The 20,648-nt window shown below is 41.9% G+C and overlaps 1 protein-coding gene across 1 annotated transcript in view; it reads left to right on the forward strand.

Annotated features, from left to right (window-relative positions):
- Positions 1–18,926, forward strand: part of LOC130358640 (coenzyme Q-binding protein COQ10 homolog A, mitochondrial) — a 39,801-nt gene extending 20,875 nt beyond the window's left edge. The window contains exons 3-5 of the mRNA XM_056562166.1: positions 8,593–8,785; positions 11,952–12,053; positions 16,621–18,926. Of these exons, the coding sequence (XP_056418141.1) occupies positions 8,593–8,785; positions 11,952–12,053; positions 16,621–16,788 (463 nt within the window). The 3' untranslated portion in view covers positions 16,789–18,926. The remainder of the gene's footprint in view (positions 1–8,592; positions 8,786–11,951; positions 12,054–16,620) is intronic.
- The last annotated feature ends 1,722 nt before the right edge of the window (positions 18,927–20,648 follow it).

A 20,648-nucleotide genomic window follows, 5' to 3' on the forward strand; every position in this document is an offset into this window, starting at 1 on the left:
TTAACTACACTATTGTGGACAAGTAAACTTACGGTATATGTTGCAGTCCTTTTCACTTCTCTGCCATTAAAAGGTTGAAGAATCGGGAAGCTCGTGTAAACATTGGATGTTTGGACACTCTTGCCAAAATTATTCGGGTCAGCTGGTGCATGTCTAATTTGTAGGCCAGCTTTATATTATGATATTTGTAGTAATGAATAGAGGGTCCTCAAACAATCAAGTGAATCCAGCACCTCATCAAATGAGAATTTTTTTTTTTTTTTTTTTATTGTGAATATTGCATACACGCAAGCTACTTCATTTCAGTATTTGCATGTATACATAATTCATGATATAAATGTCCGAAGTCTGACATGTTTTAGCTACTAAACCTTACTCATGGCCTCTCAAATGTAATGAGTAAGACTTATTAGTTGAAACGTGTCAGACTTCTAAAGTTTGTTTGTTTGAATGTATTGATTACAATAAGGCCTTGTTCGCACAGCGTAAAATGTGCACAATGTCCGTATAGAAAACACGGGTGGACATTCGGCACATTTGAATAATTCGGTGGGGGTTAGCACTGCACGGAAATGCATTGCATACTATGAGATTGCGCATTTCTGAGCAGTGATAACCCCCACCTGATTATTCAAGTGTGCCGAATCGGACGTCTATTCTTTTTGCAGCCTACGGAATCAGGATTTCTGCAGCAGAAACATCTTCCGCAGAAATTCCACAGTGTGAACAGAGCAGCAGAATCACAATAAAAATCAATGGGACTTTTTTGGTAAAAAAAAAAAAAGCATAATGAAATGTGGCTTACACATGACTCATACATTGACTTTTAATCATAACTACACTGCTCAAAAAAATAAAGAGAACACTAAAATAACACATCCTAGATCTGAATGAATGAACTAATCAATGAAATACTTTCGTCTTTACATAGCTGTATGTGCTGACAACAAAATCCCACAAATTATCAATGGAAATCAAATGTATGAACCCATGGAGGTCTGGATATGGAGTCACACTCAAAATCAAAGTGGAAAACCGCACTACAGGCTGATCCAACTTTGATGTAATGTCTTTAAAACAAGTCACAATGAGGCTCAGTAGTGTGTGTGTGTGTGTGTGTGTGTGTGTGTGTGTGTGGCCTCCACGTGCCCTTATGACCTCCCTACAATGCCTGGGCATGCTCCTGATGAGGTGGCCAATTACTGGACAGTCTTTTGTGCAACAGGGCATTGGTGGATGGAGAAAGACATGATGTCCCAGATGTGCTCAATCTTATTCAGGTCTGGGGAATGGGCAGGCCAGTCCATAGCCTCAATGCCTTCCTCTTGCAGGAACTGCTGACATACTCCAGCCACATGAGGTCAAGCATTGTCCAACTGCACCAGCATATGGTCTCACAAGGGGTCTGAGGATCTCATCTCTGTACCTAATGGCAGTCAGGCTACCTCTGGCAAGCACATGGAGGGCTGTGCGGCCCCCTCCCCACACCATTACTTACCCACCACCAAACCGGTCATGCTGGAGGATGTTGCAGGCAGCAGAAAGTTCTCCACAGCGTCTCCAGACTGTCACGTCTGTCACATGTGCTCAGTGTGAACCTGTTTTCATCTGTGAAGAGCACAGGGCGCCAGTGAAAAATTTGCCAATCTTGGTGTTCTCTAGCAAATTGTAAACGTCCTGCACGGAGTTGGGCTGTAAGCCCAACCCCCACCTGTGGACATCGGGCCTTCATACCACCCTCAAGGAGTTTGTTTCTGATCGTTTGAGTGGACACATGCACATTTGTGGCCTGCTGGAGGTAATTTTGCAGGGCTCTGGCAGTTCTCCTCCTGCTCCTCCTTGCACAAAGGCAGAGGTAGCGGTCCTGCTGCTGGGTTGTCGCCCTCCTACACGTCTCCTGATGTACTGGCCTGTCTTCTGGTAGAGCCTCCATGCTCTGGACACTACGCTGACAGACACAGCAAACCTTCTTGCCACAGCTCGCATTGATGTGCCATCCTGGATGAGCTGCACTACCTGAGCCACTTGTGTGGGTTGTAGACTCCGTCTTATGCTACCACTAGAGTGAAAGCACCGCCAGTATTCAAAAGTGACCAAAATATCAGCCAGGAAGCATAGGAACTGATAAGTGGTCTGTGGTCACCACATGCAGAACCACTCCTTTATTGGGGGTGTCTTGCTAATTGCCTATAACTTCCACCTGTTGTCTGTTTCATTTGCACAACAGCATGTGAAATTGATTGTCAATCAGTGTTGCTTCCTGAGTGGACAGTGTGATCTCACAGAAGTGTCATTGACTTGGAGTTACATTGTGTTGTTTGACCCCTTAAGGACCCGGGGTTTTTCCGTTTTTGCGCTTTAACTTTTTTCTTCCTTACCTTTAAAAAAATCATAACTTTCAATTTTGCAGCTAAAAATCCATATGATGGCTTATTTTTTGCGCAACCAATTATACTTTGCAGTGACATTAGTCATTTTACCCAAAAATCAACGACTAAACGGAAAAGAAAATAATAGTGTGACAAAATTGAAGAAAAAACACAATTTTGTAAGTTTTGGGGGCTTCCGTTTTTATGCAGTAAATTTTTTTCGGTAAAAATGACACCTTATCTTTATTCTGTAGGTCCATACGATTAAAATGATGCCCTACTTATATAGGTTTGATTTTGTCGTACTTCTGGAAAAAAAATCATAACTACATGCAGGAAAATGTATGCATTTAAAATTGTCATCTATATAACTTCATTTTTCCACGTACGGGGCGGTATGAGGGCTAATTTTTTGTGCCGTGACCTCAAGTTTTTAGCGGTGCTGTTTTTGTATTGATCTGACTTTTTTGATTGCTTTTTATTCAATTTTTCATGATATAAAAAGTGACCAAAAATACACTATTTTGGACTTTGGATTTTTTTTTGCGCGTACGCCATTGACCGTGCGGTTTAATTGATGAGATATTTTTATAATTCAGACATTTCCGCACGCGGCGATACCACATATGTTTATTTTTATTTACACTTTTTTAATGGGAAAAGAGGGGTGATTCAAACTTTTATTAGGGAAGGGGGTTAAATTATCACTTTTTTTTTTTTTTGCAGAGTTATAGCTCCCATAGAGGGCTATAACACTGCACACACTGATCTTTTACATTGATCAATGGTTTCTCATGGGAAACAGGTTAAAGGGGTATTCCAGGAAAAAAAAAATTATATATCAAAAGTTAAACAGATTTGTAAATGACTTCTATAAAAAAAAAAATCTTAATTCTTTCAGTACTTATGAGCTTCTGAAGTTAAGGTTGTTCTTTTCTGTCTAAGTGCTCTCTGATGACACCTGTCTCGGGAACCACCCAGTTTAGAAGAGGTTTGCTATGGGGATTTGCTTCTAAACTGGGGGTTCCCGAGACACGTGTCATCAGAGAGCACTTAGACTGAAAAGAACAACTCAACTTCATCAGCTCATAAGTACTGAAAGGATTAAGATTTTTTTAATAGAAGTAATTTACATATCTGTTTAACTTTCTGGAGCCAGTTGGGAAAAAAAAATAAACATTTTTTCCTGGATAACCCCTTTAAGGCTGGGATTACACTTGGCATTATTGTCAAAAATGTCTCAAAATAATGTAGCCAGATGTTGTTTGAGTCAATAGAGCAGTGTTTCCCAACCAGGGAGCCTCCAGCTGTTGCAAAACTACAACTCCCAGCATGCCCAGACAGCCGAAGGCTGTCTGGGCATGCTGGGAGTTGTAGTTTTGCAACAGCTGGAGGCACCCTGGTTGGGAAACACTGCAATAGAGAAATATGAAACGCTTTACTCACTGCAGGTTTTTGTTTTTGTTTTTTTTTTTGTATTTGACATGCTTCTATAGGGGAACAAAACAGCAGAAAAAGCTCTGTGTATTTTTTTATTTTATTTTTTTGTGTGGCAATTCTTCTGTAGAAATCTTTACTTGTAATGAGAAAAACGCAGCGGATAAACACCTATTCTATTACACAATGTTTTTGTGTGTGGGGTGGAGTCGCAACAAAAACAACATCTTGGGTATTAAAAATTGGGGGGCATTTTTTTTTTTTTTTTTTTTTCCTGGCTTAAAAAAAAAGCAGAACAAAAGTTGTGTAGTTTTGCCATCTGATTGGCTACTGTGCAGAACAATGAAGCATTACTCTTTCTTGGCCTATGCTCACATAACATTACCAGCCACAATGCAAGGGATAAAAGAAAAACAGGAAATGTGAACAGCTGGAGCCTTATCCGTCCTCCAGCAGCTCTTACTGGACAGACCCCGCTGTGTGGAGACCCTCCTGCCCCTAACATTCCTGGAACTGAGAAAACCTTACACCAGATGATTACATAAGCCTGATCATATGATGCTGAAAGTGAAAGTATGCTTTATATTGTGTGGTAAGAGGATGTATCTGGAGAGGACATGATCATAAGCCACCAGTCTTATTTGACTCTCTGTGGCACGTTGAGATGTAATGGTTTTATGTCATCTCCAATTGAAAACTTATTTCTTATGTACTGCATTAGGCAGGGTGTACACCTGAAAATTCACAAAAGGGGGTGTAGACTCTTTAACACATTACTTTTACTACAAAAGTCACACGGCCGTCTAGACCCGTCCCATTCTTCTCCCATCAAAAATAAAAACTGACTTAAAAAAAAAACAATAACTGATGCAAACGGATGTTATCCGTTTGTATCCGTTATTGTTTAGTTAATAAACAGAAAAAAAGATTTTTGTTCTGAGCATGCTCAGAAGTAAAAAAAATACAGATTGGAAAAACGGATGCAAACGGATGAAATTAAAGGTTCATCAGTTTTCCATAGACTTCAATGTTAAACTTACTGTATCCGTTTTTTGGACTGAAGAAAAAATACTGCATGTGCTGTTTTTTTTTTTTCTGCTGCCAAAAAAAATGGAAATGAGTGCAGACGTGTGCAAACGGATCTAAGCTGATTGTAAAAAAAAAAAAAAAAAATCCCATTGACATGAATGTGATTTTTTTATTTTACTTATTTTTATTTTTTTTTTTATAGCCATTTTTAATCCATTTACAGCCTGCAAGAACGGAACCGAAACTGGGATAAAAAAACTGGGACAGACGGCCGTGTGACTGCACCCATAACATTTCATACTCCACAAAACAAATACAGTCACTGGAGTCATACCACCCAATGAGTCTTTTATATGGACACACGCTGGTGACCTCAGTTACCATCAGTAACAGTCATTGAAAAAAAGGAGAGAATTAGAACAGCATACAAAATGACTGTTGTCTCTGATTTTTCCCAGCATGCAATGCGGCCCGAGACCTGACTCACTAGTCATCTGATGACAAGGAGCCTGTCTGCTTCAATGGGTGGAGAGATCGCTTGGTGGGAGAGAAAACCACACTGATTTGAATGGATGCAGCTCATTGATGTTTCAATGGGTGGGTGGCTGATGTGTGGGAGGGAGGAAAATGGAGTTCTGGTATTTTTAGGCAAAAGAAGAAAACTCAAACAAGAAATACCAGTTCACAAACCGCTAGCCACAGTGTTATGGTAATCTCCCTACATAGCCATTTAGTCCCAAGACAATCACAGATCCTTCCTAAGCACGTCCATTACTGTCTGGCAGGTACATACTAAAATCACCTTATGGTGGAGAACCCCTTTAATGGCTTGACTACATTTGGGCCATTTCCCACACACATACATACGAGTAAGGTTAGTATACCTGGCTGAAACGCATTACTGTTTTATCCGGTTGGTGCTTTAACCCCTTAAGGACGCTGGACAATTAAATTTTTACGTTTTCGTTTTTTCCTCCTCGCCTTGTAAAAATCATAACTCTTTTATATTTTCATCCACAGACTAGTATGAGGGCTTGTTTTTTGCGCGACCAGTTGTCCTTTGTAATGACATCACTCATTATATCATAAAATGTATGACGCAACCAAAAAACACTATTTTTGTGGGGAAATTAAAACGAAAAACGCAATTTTGCTAATTTTGGAAGGTTTTGTTTTCACGCCGTACAATTTATGGTAAAAATTACATGTGTTCTTTATTCTGAGGGTCAATACGATTAAAATGATACCCATTATTATATACTTTTATATTATTGTTGCGCTTAAAAAAAAATCACAAACTTTTTAACCAAATTAGTACGTTTATAATCCCTTTATTTTGATGACCTCTAACTTTTTTATTTTTCCGTATAAGTGGCGGTATGGGGGCTCATTTTTTGCGCCATGATCTGTACTTTTTTTTGATACCACATTTGCATATAAAAAACTTTTAATACATTTTTTATATATATTTTGTTTTAATAAAATGTATTAAAAAAGTAGGAATTTTGGACTTTTTTTTTTTTTTCGTTCACGCCGTTCACCGTACGGGATCATTAACATTTTATTTTAATAGTTCGGACATTTACGCACGCGGCGATACCAAATATGTCTATAAAAAATGTTTTTTACGCTTTTTGGGGGTAAAATAGGAAAAAACGGACGTTTTACTTTTTTATTGGGGGAGGGGATTTTTTCACTTTTTTTTTTACTTTTACATTTTTTTACATTTTTTTTTACACTTGAATAGTCCCCATAGGGGACTATTCATAGCAATACCATGATTGCTAATACTGATCTGTTCTATGTATAGGACATAGAACAGATCAGTATTTTCGGTCATCTCCTGCTCTGGTCTGCTCGATCACAGACCAGAGCAGGAGACGCCGGGAGCCGCACGGAGGAAGGAGAGGGGACCTCCATGCGGCGTTATGAATGATCGGATCCCCGCAGCAGCGCTGCGGGCGATCCGATCGTTCATTTAAATGGCGAACTGCCGCAGATGCCGGGATCTGTATTGATCCCGGCACCTGAGGGGTTAATGGCGGACGCCCGCGAGATCGCGGGCGTCGGCCATTGCCGGCGGGTCCCTGGCTGCGATCAGCAGCCGGGATTAGCCGCGCATGACACGGGCATCGCTCCGATGCCCGCGGTTATGCTTAGGACGTAAATGTACGTCCTGGTGCGTTAAGTACCACCTCACCAGGACGTACATTTACGTCCTGCGTCCTTAAGGGGTTAACCAAATTAGTACGTTTAAAATCCCCCTATTTTGAAGACCTATAACTTTTTTTCATTTTTCCGTATAAGCGGCGGTTTGAGGGCTCATTTTTTGCACTGTGATCTGTACCTTTTATTGATACCATATTTGCTTATATAAAACTTTAAATACTTGTTTTTTATTTAAAAAAAAATTGGGAATAAAATGTTATAAAAAAAGCAGCTATTTAGGACTTTTTTTTTTTTTCTTTTTACGTTCACGCCGTTCACTGTACGGTATCATTAACATTTTATTTTAATAGTTGGGATATTTACGCATGCGGCGATACCAAATATGTATATAAAATATATTTTTTTTTACACTTTTTGGGGTGAAATAGGGAAAATGGGACAATTTCCTTTTTTATTGGGGGAGGTGGTTTTTCAAATGTTTTTTAACTTTTATTTTTAACTTTTTTTGCTTTTATTTTTACACTTTAATAGTCCCCATAGCAATCATTCGATTGCTAATACTGTGCAGTGCTATGCATAGGACACAGCACTGCTCAGCATTATCGGTGATCTTCTGCTCTGGTCTGCTCGATCTCAGACCAGAGCAGAAGACCTCAGGAGACGGCCGGAGCCAGGTGAGGGGACCTCCGGCCGCCATGCTGGATGACCGGATCTCCGGCAGCGCTGCGGGCGATCCGATCATCCATTTAAAGTACCGCAATGCTGCAGATGCCATGATCTGTATAGATCGCGGTATCTGAGGGATTAATGGCTGACATCTGCGTGATCGCGGATGTCCGCCATTACGAGCGGGTCCCTGGCTGCTATCAGCAGCCGGGACCTGCCGTGCATGACGTGAGCATCGCGCCGATGCTCGCGGTTAAGCTTAGGACGTAAATGTATGTCCTGGTGCGTTAAGTACTTGCTCACCAGGACGTACATTTACGTCCTGCATCGTTAAGGGGTTAATGGAGAAGTCGATTTGTACGCGTTACAGCACTGGATCCATCCTTTCTTCTGCACACACACACACACACACACACACACACACACACACACACATACATACATACATACACACACACACACACACACACACACACACACACATACATACATACATACATACATACATACATACATACATACACTCAATGTCAGCTGTGCTTTTGAGTCCAAATAAATGTTGGCGCCCTTACCATCCGTTTCATGAGCTAGCTCTATTTACTTGCGTTCTAGATAAAAGATGACCTTACATTTTAGTGTTACATGGGCTCTTTGCGGCCGCATCGCACCAAAACTTTGTAGGTAAGAAAACCTTAGTACATGGCTTGGCCTGCTGCAAGTTAGAATCAAATGCTTTTACAGGCACAATAGAGATCTTAAAATCTTTGCTATAGTAAAGCCTATGCCACGTGATGCATTTAACTTTTTAGAACAAGTCAATGAGTTATGTGACATAGTTGAGAAAAAGCTACAATCTACAATTTGTGCATTCGATACATAGTCAGTGAATGTAACCTGTCACATGTCTGATGGTTTTCTTCAGGTATTCTATGCAGGAGATGTACGAAGTGGTGTCCAATGTGGAAGAATACAAACTGTTTGTGCCTTGGTGTAAAACATCCACAGTCATCTCCAAGCGTACTGGATATGCTAAAGCACAGCTGGAGGTTGGCTTCCCTCCTATCCTGGAACGGTACACCTCTATCCTCACCCTAGTGCGTCCTCATCTAGTCAAAGTAAGTGCATTATTTATGGAAAGGCCTTGTGTAAGCTATAGAAAAAACTGTGTAAATCATATAGCATTGAAGAACTATACAGAAACCTGTACACATTAGAGGGGTACTCCGCTGCCCCAGCGTTTGGAACGGGCGACGTGGGTCATAACGTCACGGCCACGTTCCTTGTGATGTCACGCCACGCCCCCTCCCATAGACTTGCATTGAGGGGGCATGGCCATGACATCACAACGCCCGCACCCAGCATTCTAGAGGAACGTTGGGTGCCACTCAGAGATTGTGGGGGTCCCAGCTGGTGTCAGAACGTTTAAACAGATTTGTAAGTTACTTATGTACTGGGAGGATTAAGATTTTTAAATATATCAGCTGCTGTATACTACAGAGGAAATACTTTTCTTTTTTAAATTATTATTTTTTTTTCTGTTTGACCACAGTGCTCTCTGCTGACACCTCTGTCCATATTAGGAACTGTCCAGAGCAAGATAGGTTTGCTATGGGGATTTGCTTGTACTCTGGACAGTTCCTGACATGGACAGAGCTGTCAGCAGAGAGCACTGTGGTCAGACAGAAAGGAAATTCAAAAATAAAAGAACTTTCTCTGTAGTATACAGCAGCTAAGTACGGAAAGGATTAAGATTTTTAAATAGAAGTAATTTACAAATCTGTTTTGAAGGAAAACTGTCATATGTTTTCTCCCACACTATCCACACGTACTGATGGATAGTGCCGGAGACGCTGAACATTTTGAGTCCTACCTTGCCCGGATGCGCTGCGCCATTCGTCCATTGTAGCAGTTTTTCTGTATATTTAAATTAGCTGCTAACTGGCACGGGCGGGGTTACTGCCTTCATCTGGCACTGTGACTTAACCGCTGCCCGGCCCACAGCACGGCTAATGAATATTCATATAATGTCTTACACTCTCCTTCTCATTCCGGCCGATACTGCGGATGTGCGGGATTTCCTACTATACCCGGAAGAGGTCTTCAGCGCTGCTTCATTATATTTCTAATAGATGGTCGGCATGAACATGCCTACAACCTTACTCCAGCACTGCTCCGGACTAATGAAGCAGCGCTGAAGACCGCTTCCGGGTATAGTAGGAAATCCTGCACATGCACAGTATCGGCCGGGATGAGAAGGAGAGTGTAAGACAAACATTATATGAATATTTATTAGCCGGGCGGTGCTGCGGGCCGGGCGGCGGTTACGTCACAGTGCCAGATGAAGGCAGTAACCCCGCCCGTGCCAGTTAGCAGCTAATTTAAATATACAGAAAAAGTGCTATAACAGGCGAACGGCGCAGCGCATCCGGGCAAGGTAGGACTCAAAATGTTCAGCGTCTCCTGCACTATCCATCGGTACCTGTCGATATTGCGGGAGAAAACGTATGACCGTTTTCCTTTTAACTTTCTGGCACTAGTTGATTTAAAAAATAAAAGTATTCCAGAGGAGTACCCCTTTTAAGCAGAGTGTGCATATGATCTCAATAGGTAAAAAGGAGAAAAAACTGCTGGTACACATACCTGATCCCTTGTCAGTAGATAAAGCCAACACATCTGTAATGTACTTTATACAGTCAGGTAGTTTTCCACTTTTATATAAATTAACTTTAGTGTGATCAGCCAACCTAATTTGTATGATATATTTTGTGACATTGATTCAGGATATGCCAGGGGATTATTTAAAAAAAATTTTTTTTAATTAATTGTACATTTTTAGTCTCCTAACGCATACTGAATGAATGTCGCCAGACACCTTATACAAATTAGGTTGGATGAAGCGGACTGTTTGGGTGACTGTATAATTGTATTTTCTTTCTATGGATTGAAATCTTAAAGGAAATCTCTTGCAAAAATTAAATTATCCCCCTATCCACAGTATATGTAGCTGATTGTGGGGGGTCCAACCACTGGGGCCCCCCGTGATCACTGGGACAGGACCAGTCGCTTAGTGAGGATCGTGTGCTGCAGCTGGGACGCTCTCCATTCATTTCTATGGGAGCGGCGAAAAGACCAGAGTACAGCTCTCGGCATCATTGGCGCTCCCATAGAAATTAATGGAGTATGTGCCGTCTACCAGTAGATTACACGGCTCCTCACTGAGAGCGCTGGGGTCCTGTCATGGAAATCCCAGGGGGCCCCAGTTGTTGAACGCCCCATGATCAGCTACTTATCCCCTATCCTGTGGATAGGGGATAAGTTTTTAAGGGTGCGGTCACTTGTGTCATAGTTTTATACAACGAACAGATCTGCAGCAAAATCTGGTGTATTTCCTACTCTGCAAGGTAAAGATTCAGGGGGAGATTTATGAAAACCTGTCCAAAGGAAAAGTTGCCCATAGCAACAAAACAGATCGCTTCTTTCATTTTTAACATGGCTTCTGCAAAATGAAAGAAGCAATCTGATTGGTTGCTATGGGCAGCTGGGCAACTTTTCCTCTGCACAGGTTTTGCTAAATCTCCCCCTCAGTGTGTACATTCAAATCCTAAAATCTGTCCTGAACCAAAGAACATCACAAGGTTGCAGAACTAATACAGTGAGTAGGGTCTTTAAACAAAAAGAAAGAAATTTGTTTTAAAAAAAAATGCCCCATTAATTAACACATATACGAAATGGGAAATAAAAGATATGTGTAACATTAGACCTGAAATGGTAAATTGAAGATATTGTTATATGCTCCATCGGGGAGATTTATCAAAACCTGTGCTGGGAAAAAGGTTGTCCAGTTGCCCATAGCAACCAATCAAATTGCTTCTTTCATTTTGCAGAGGCCTTGTTAAAAATGAAAGAAGCGATCTGATTGGTTGCTATGGGCAACTGGGCAACTTTTCCTCTACACAGGTTTTGATAAATCTCCCTCCATATTCCCAGGTATACAGAAATGTGTCCATATTGCATAATATGGGGGACATCCGTCTGCAGTATGATTTCATTGTCGCTCTCTTTACTCCACATGAATACATTATGGTCTCTGCCATCTTGGACATGGGCCAGATATATTTTAAAGGGTAAGGTAGATTTCAAGGTCACAAGATGTTGTAGGAGACTATATTACTTGAGATTGCTTCATGCCAGGAAAGTTGGAACCTGTGCCAGCTCACAAGCAAGTCTGTTCATAGTGTCTTGTGCATGGCGGTGTGATAAAGATATTCATTCTACTTTCAGGCTGTTTGTACGGACGGTCGTCTTTTCAACCATTTGGAGACCATTTGGCGCTTTAGTCCTGGCATCCCTGGCTATCCTCGTACCTGCACTGTAGACTTCTCGGTATGTAATGTATCTGGTAATAAATAATTTGAGAGGTATTAGAAACAAGGAAATCTCAGGAAAATGTTACTTTACTGGACCTTGTATTAATAATAATAATTTCAACATGCCCCATGCTTTTTGTTTTCGGGGCAGTAATCTGCTGCCAGACTGCTCTGACATGAGCTTATCCCCTTGTCTTTTATTGAGAACACATGAAAGCACAGTAAGAGTGCCGGTGTATTAAAGGGCAGCATTAGGAATAGCTATTGGAGGTCTATGGCCACCTTTAGGCTACTTACACACTGGTGGAATAGGCTGCAGATAGGTGTGTGGAAAGTCCCATTAACAATAAAGGGGTTGGCCACCTTTTTGTGTGTGTTTTTAAATAAATCACTGCTGTGATTATAAAGATAATATGGCTTTCTTCCTGCTCAGTCCTTTTGTGTCTCTGCCTGCAGCCGGACTGCTTATCAGCCATACATGGCCGCCTACGGAGGAGCAGGTGATGATACACGTCACTGAGCCGCCTACGCTCCTTTCTTAAAGGGGTATTCCGGCCAAATACATCGTATCCCCTATCCAAAGGATGGGGGATAAGATGTCTGATCGCGGGGGTCCCGCCGCTGGGACCACCCGTGATCTCTGCAGCACCTTTGGATAGGGAATAAGATGTATTTGGCTGGAATGCTCCTTTAAGCGCAGTGTACTGCCATGAAGGAGGCTCAGTGACGTGTATAGTCACATTCTCCTCCATGGGCCCCCATGTGACTATAAGCAGGCTGTGCAGAAAAACAGCGGGAGCGTAGCCAGGTGATGTAAGAGAAGGGGGCTGAAGGGTAGCCTCATACATGTGTAAGTATTATCTTTATAATCACAGCAGTGATTTTATAAAAAAAAAAAAAACTTAAAGATGGCCAACCTCTTTTATAGGATCAAGTCAAAATCCACAATAAATCTGCAGCGTTATGGATCTTGTAGAATCCTCAGCATATCGGACCTGTGTTCAGGTAGTCTTATGGGGAGGTTACAGGGGAGGGGTTTTGAAGACATTTAGCTCAGGTATGAGAAGGGAATGTACAGACAGTTGTGCATAATACCATTTATTGTTCTTGCAGCTAGTAGCTTAAGTCAGTCTGTACATATGATAGTGAATAAAGCCCATCCAAATAGATCTTTAGCTTTAAAGTGTACCTGTCGTCAACAAAAACTTTGTATAATGTAGATAATACAATTATATGTATATTTGTAATATAAATTGGTTAAAAAAGGTGTATATTTATGGGTGAAAAGTCCTGTCCCTGCAGCTATTGCCTGTGTGTCTCTGTGTGGAGTCCAAATACAGGAAGTGAGGACAGAAGAAGTAGGGCTCTGTCAATCATCCTCATGTGTGAGCCCGCTTGTCCTCGGTGCGCAGAGGCCCGCTTGTCCTCGGTGCGCAGAGGCCCGCTTGTCCACCCTCACTTCCTTTATTTGGACTCCTCATAGACACACAGGCAATAGCTACAGGGACAAAAAATATACATATAATGGTATTATCTACATTTTATATAAAAAGTTTTTGTTGATGGCAGGTACTTTGTTTTTGTAGCTTAGTTCTTAAATTTTGTTAACATCTGTGTCGGAGGTGCTATTGTTTATAAGTTCATCAGCTTCATCATTGCATGACAGACACCAACAGAGACTGATTGGCCCTATTGATTTAGACTAGTTTCACGCTGCACTATACAGCAGGATCTGCATAATGTAAGCACCGGGATAGGTCCCGGCACATATGTTATTTTGGCCTCTGTTGATATGCAGCACTGACCTCCATTCTATTCTGTATGGCAGATGTCCTTTTACTATGGGATCCTATGTATGACAGATGTGGTGTATGGCCAACATACTTCTGATGTATGCTAATTCATATCAGGGTCTCCTCCCTCACATGTACCTCTGCAGACACTGCATAATGAAGGATCCTTACAGGGGTTATCTATGATTAGAAAAATAAAGCCGATTTCTTCACAACGCAGCACCACACCTGTTCTCATATATAGGACTATGTTAGAAAATTTGATCTGATTGTATGAACCTCAAACTACCACATAGAATACTTCTCCTCAGGTTGTGCAGCTCAGTATCATTGAAGTGAATGGAACAGAGTTATAATACCACATATAATGAAAAAATAAAAATAAATACTAGCTCATAAGTCAGTGTTTCCCAACCAGTGCCCCTCCAGCTGTTGCAAAACTACAACTCCCAGCATGCCCGGACAGCCTTTGGCTGTCTGGGCATGCTGGGAGTTGTAGTTTTGCAACAGCTGGAGGCGCACTGGTTGGGAAAACACGGTCATAAGTCCATTGGGGGTCCTTTCTGGAATGGTGTTGCTCATTTTACTGGACTTTGACGAACAAGGACATTTGTGGGACATAGCCTTACAACATATTACAAAGTATATGAAAAAAGTAACTTATCTGGTACTTGAGAATGGGATGATACCGAAGTGTAATGTAAGGTTTTCTTAAATTTTTCTAGGAATGTTTGTATAGGCTGAAAGATGTCTACTAGAGATGAGCAAACTTACAGTAAATTCGATTCATCACGGACTTCTCGGCTCGACAGTTGATGACTTATCCTGCGTAAATGAGTTCAGCTTTCAGGTGCTCCGGTGGGTTGGAAAAGGTGGATACAGTCCTAGGAGACTCTTTCCTAGGACTGTATCCACCTTTTCCAGCCCACCGGAGCACCTGAAAGCTGAACTAATTTACGCAGGATAAGTAATCAACTGCCGAGCCGAGAAGTTCGTGACGAATCGAATTTACTGTAAGTTCGCTCATCTCTAATGTCTACATTAGTATATTCCAGGAAAAATACTATTATTTTATTTTTTTAACAACTGGCTCCAGAAAGTTAAACAGACTTGTAAATTACTAGGGCTGCAGCTAACGATTATTTTAATAATCAATTAGTTGTCGATTATTTTATCGATTAATTGGATAAAAAAAACGTCAAAATGCCCAAATAAGGGGTCCAGCTGATTCTACTTGAAGAATTATGTACAATGGCCATATTAAAAGTATTCTAGCATGTGATGTGACCAAACAGCTATTTTATTTTTATTTATTTTTTTAAGTTTACGCCGGTTGCTGTACAGGGTCATTATTAATGATCCTGTACAGAAACCAGAGTAAATTTGATACTGCTGCATGGGTAACTGTCTGAACTGTCAAAATAAAATGTTAATGATTTACTAACCTTTAATTTTAATAGTTCAGACAATTAGCCATGCGACACTATCAGATATGTAAAAAAAAGGAAAAAAAAAAAAATTTGTAATTTTTTTTTATTTTGTAACGATTTTTGTATAGCAATAGGAAAAGGTGGAGCTAATTTTTATTGGGGGGCGGTTTATTTACATTTAATTTGTTTTTACTTTACACTTTTTCCATAGCACTTCTATACACATGGGGGTATTTGCAAACTGCAGAGCATTGCACCCGACCCATGGATGCACTAGGATGCAATGCTCTGCACCCCCCCCCCCCCCCCCCCCCCCAAAATCATGTGTATATGTACTACATACACACTGTTTTACCCATGGGGGTATGTGCAGAGCATTGCACCCTTGTGTCTGCACAAACCCCCATGGGTAAAGCGGTGTGCACTGCTTACCGATATTCACATAGGGGTATAGGCAGAGCATTGCACCCCTGTGTCTGTAGTACAGACACTAGGATGCAATGCTCTTCACATACTACCATGTGTATAGCAGTGTGCATGTAATACACACTTACACTACTATACACATGGGGGTATGTGCAGAGCATTGCAGCCTAGTGTCTGTAGATGACACTAATGTGCAATTCTCTGCAGATATTTCCCATGTGTGTGTCGATAAGCAATGCGGCAGTAACAGGGGCTGGGTGCATTCAACTGCAGGAAACGGTCCTACCGGCGGTGTGAGGTGAGATTTCTGAACCCATGCAAAAAACCGAACCGCTCCTCCCCTTTGCTCTCCAAAGTTTTCCAGAGCTAGGAGGAGCGAAGGCAGAGCCCGAGCTTGCATGTCTGCAGGAGATAATTAAGCCACGCCCCTTAGGTTCGGAAATCTCACTTCACACCCCCCCACTCTGTGGCAGTAGTACGGAGTCCTCCACGGCAGGCTGAGGCTCCATAAGTGTAGAGTGTCCACAAGCGGCGGGGGAGGGGAGGAGTTCAGAGAAGCAGCCGCACACATGATTGGTGAGCAGTGGGTAGTGAAGGGTGGGACAGGGATTAGACTAACTTAACAGAGACTGCGGCGGTGCGGACTAGCGTCTGACCGCGCGCCCGCAGCAGTGTTATCACAGCCGGAACCCGGACAACGAAACGGCCGACTATTCGATAACGGGATTCGTCGACAATGAATCCCGTTATCAAATCTTATCGATGATGTCTGTTTACAAGTAATTTACAAGTCCGTTTAACTTTTTGGACCCAGTTGATATATAAAAAATGTTTTCCTTTTTAACTTCCCTTTTTGTTCCAATATCCACCTTTATGCCTCATGTCCCTATTTAAACATACATTTAATTTCTAATCTCTTTTCTCCAACCTCCAGATATCCTTTGAGTTTCGGTCCTTGCTGCATTCTCAGCTGGCCACTGTCTTTTTTGATGAAGTAGTGAAGCAGATGGTCGCAGCCTTTGAGAGACGGGCAGGGAAGACCTTCGGTCCCGAAACATCAATTCCCCGTGAACTGATGTTTCATGAAATACACCAGACATGATGCCCTCACCTCAGCTGTACTGTCTAGGGAGAGACCGTGACAATACATCAGCGCAAGCCAACCCAAAGTTCACACAATGAATACGGAACATGAGTCTCAAACTTTGTGCACTCACTGGGACTTAAGAGCTCAGAACCACATCTAGGTTATTTTTTTTTTTTTAACCCTATTTATTTAATTTCACATCTGATTGTGCTGAGAAATATATTGTATAAGTTATCAATAGTGTCCATTGGAGGTGGAGAGAGGCCAGTACGCTGCACCACCTGCCACCGAGTCATTTTTAACAGTGTGTTATCCTATTTTTGTTTTAAGATCTCAGATATGAAGAGATGGGTGCTGCATCCCTCTGCTCATTTATAGGGAAGGGACTTTTATCTTATCCTGTGCTAGTGGTAGCAATGATGAAAACTAGGCTTATATTCCTAAGTTACCGTGTTACAGTACGGCACCGCCGGCTCCTCACCACATACACCTTTTGTTTGTTGTTCATTCCTCTTGTTCACTGATCACCTGGGTCCTCTCCGTCACACGTGACCATTTCCATTCATTGTACCCAATAACTCATAATACTGTATGCATTCTGGGGATTTTCCTTTCCTAACGTGACATGATGGGATTGCAACCATCTTTTGGAAGACCGTATCTGATTTTGTGTGTCCACCAGAGAAAAGAAAACAGCAGTAGGTTTGAGAGTCACACCAGCCACCATGCTTTGTAAGCATACTATTCTATGCAAAGAAGTGTGATTTGGATTAGCAGGGTAACCCAGTAGATCCTTTGTGCCAAATGCCCAATAGCGCTCTATTATAAGGTATATATTTCTAAATGGGATTGGTGAAGAGAAGAGCGAGCGAATACAGAATGGATAGTGCCACAACTACTGCCATTGTCTTTAAAGGCCCTAATACAATATACATACATGGCATAACGTTTTGCTTTGATCCAATGAAAGGTTAGTGATGGTTGAGTGTATGTAAATGTTCATGCAAAGTTCCATGTGGGGAAAAAGTGAAGAACATTGAAGTTGACTCTTGGGTCTCCAAAAGCACAAAAAGATGGAAATCTGATCCTAGTGCAAGAGTTTACAAAAAAAAGTGCAATACTGCCCACCTACCACATTGCTGCTGTACGAACCAGGAGCATGTAATGAAAAAACCTACAGAAAAAAGTGCTGTGTATCAGAGATTTTATTGAACCACTTTTATTTTTATTTTTTATTTTTTTGCTGTTTTGTTGACAGGCGTCTGACTCCTTGCTGGAATCCATTTTCATTTTGTTATAATTCTCTGTTGCCTTTTACTGGGTGCAAAAAAACAGGGACCATGTGTATTGGTTATTGCTTAACGTACTGGGACCTCAGGAATAGAAAGCAGAGCCTTCTCTGTGTGAAACATGCTGTCTTCAACTCCCACCTATGTGCCGTGTTCTTATTGTCGTTCAGTACAACCTATATTACTACTTACTGGTAATATTGACTGACAAACATAACAAAATATAAATATATATATTGGAAAGGTGCAATCTTATGCTATAGATAGGTCATGATGTAATAGATCTTACCAGTCCCTAAATAGCTTGACATTTTACACAACTGCATAAGCCTTTCCCCACACCATAAACTCTCCTACAAACTGTACCTTGTAGCAATTCCTATTCAAGTGCCCATGATGGGATAGCAGAGTACAAGCTGTAACTATATTCAGGGTGCTGTTTGCTGTTATATCTGAAGTAGAGATGAGGGAAATTACAGTGACTCGATTCGTCACGAACTTCTCGGCTCGGCAGTTGCTGACTTTAGACTGTATAAATGAGTTCAGCTTTCAGGTGCTCCGGTGGGCTGGAGACTCTCTCCTAGGAATGTATCCACCTTTTCCAGCCACCGGAGCACCTGAAAGCTGAACTCATTTATGCAGGATAAAGTCATCAACTGCCGAGCCGAGAAGTTTGTGATTAATCGAATCACTGAAAGTTCACTTATCTCTAATCCTAAGAAGTCTTGTTTAGTTCTTCAGGAGTAGAAGTCATTACAGCCGGACTTCTTGAGGACTGAATTTTTCCCCCTGGGATGTCAGTAGCAGTTGTATGTGTTGCTGACTCTTGCAGTAGTTGGCAGTAAATATACCTGTATGATGTCACTAGTGAGCTGCCTATTATAAAGGGAAAAATACAGTGTTTTACAGAAACATCTGCTTTAATCTTGACTTTTTTTTTCTTCTATATTTTCTAATGTGTGTGAGTAGGTGTATTCAAGATTATTATAATACTTGGGTTGGTTTTGAGAGAGCAACAATATGTGTGGAACAAATCAGAAGAATTCCCCAATGATAAGCTTGTACCTGGGTGTTACATTGCTATGGTGCCAAAAGATCAGCTGTAATATGTGGGGAAGTCGGACATTAATAGTTCAAAGAAGCACTCCTTAAAAAAACAAAACACTTCATTACATATATAGACTCCCTGGCCCTTTTATTTGGTATACCTAGCTAATAGCAGATTGGGTGCTCTTTTGCCTTTATGGTTCATGGCATGCTTTCTACAAGGTGCTGAAAACATTCCTTCAGAGGGTGTGGTTTATATGGACATGACGACATCACGCAGTTCCTCCATATGGACAGGACGACATCACGCAGTTCCTCCATATGAACAGGACGACATCACGCAGTTCCTCCATATGGACAGGACGACATCACGCAGTTCCTCCATATGGACAGGACGACATCACGCAGTTCCTCCATATGGACAGGACGACATCACGCAGTTCCTCCATATGGACAGGACGACATCACGCAGTTCCTCCATATGGACAGGACGACATCACGCAGTTCCTCCATATGGACAGGACGACATCACGCAGTTCCTCCATATGGACAGGACGACATCACGCAGTTCCTCCATATGGACAGGACGACATCACGCAGTTCCTCCATATGGACATGACGACATCACGCAGTTCCTCCATATGGACATGACGACATCACGCAGTTCCTCCATATGGACATGACGACATCACGCAGTTCCTCCATATGGACATGACGACATCACGCAGTTCCTCCATATGGACATGACGACATCACGCAGTTCCTCCATATGGACAGGACGACATCACGCAGTTCCTCCATATGGACAGGACGACATCACGCAGTTCCTCCATATGGACAGGACGACATCACGCAGTTCCTCCATATGGACATGACGACATCACGCAGTTCCTCCATATGGATATGATGACATCATGCAGTTGCTGCAAATTTGTCAGCTGCTCATCCATGATAGGAATGACATGTAGGGGTACAGCTGGGCTGGGATATAAGAGATGACACTGCAGGAACCATGGTGGAGAGTGTGCATTATATGGTTAAATGGGCACTGTCAGATACAAAAACTTTCTATATGTTATACATCTTGGCAAAATATAAATTTTTTCCAATATACTTCATCAGAAAATGTTATTTAATTTTTATAGAAATCGTGGCTTAAACCGCCCACTAGGGGGTCCCCATACTTGCCGGGACACCAACAAATCCAGCTGGAGCGTCATGATGACGCATGGACACTGCTCTGCCTGCAGGAGCGCACAGTGGCCGAGAGTGAGCAAACAGTAAGTAAAGTCCGGGCGCAGTAGTTTTTATCACAATGGAGCTCCACTCCACAATGGCCGACGTCAGCTATTTTCCCCACAGTGCCCTCCTAGCAGATTACTGATGCTGTAAGTGCTAGGAGCTCAGGGGGAAAGATCCTGGTGTCGGCTGTTGCTGAGCTCCTGGGAACCCCGGCAGTGCTGCACGCCGCACATGTCAGCCCTCCACAGCTCATATCTCAACTGACCCCCTCACTGCCCATGTCTCTCCCCGCTGCTG

Source organism: Hyla sarda, chromosome 2, assembly GCF_029499605.1.
Source record: "Hyla sarda isolate aHylSar1 chromosome 2, aHylSar1.hap1, whole genome shotgun sequence".
Classification (NCBI taxonomy): Eukaryota; Metazoa; Chordata; class Amphibia; order Anura; family Hylidae; genus Hyla; species Hyla sarda.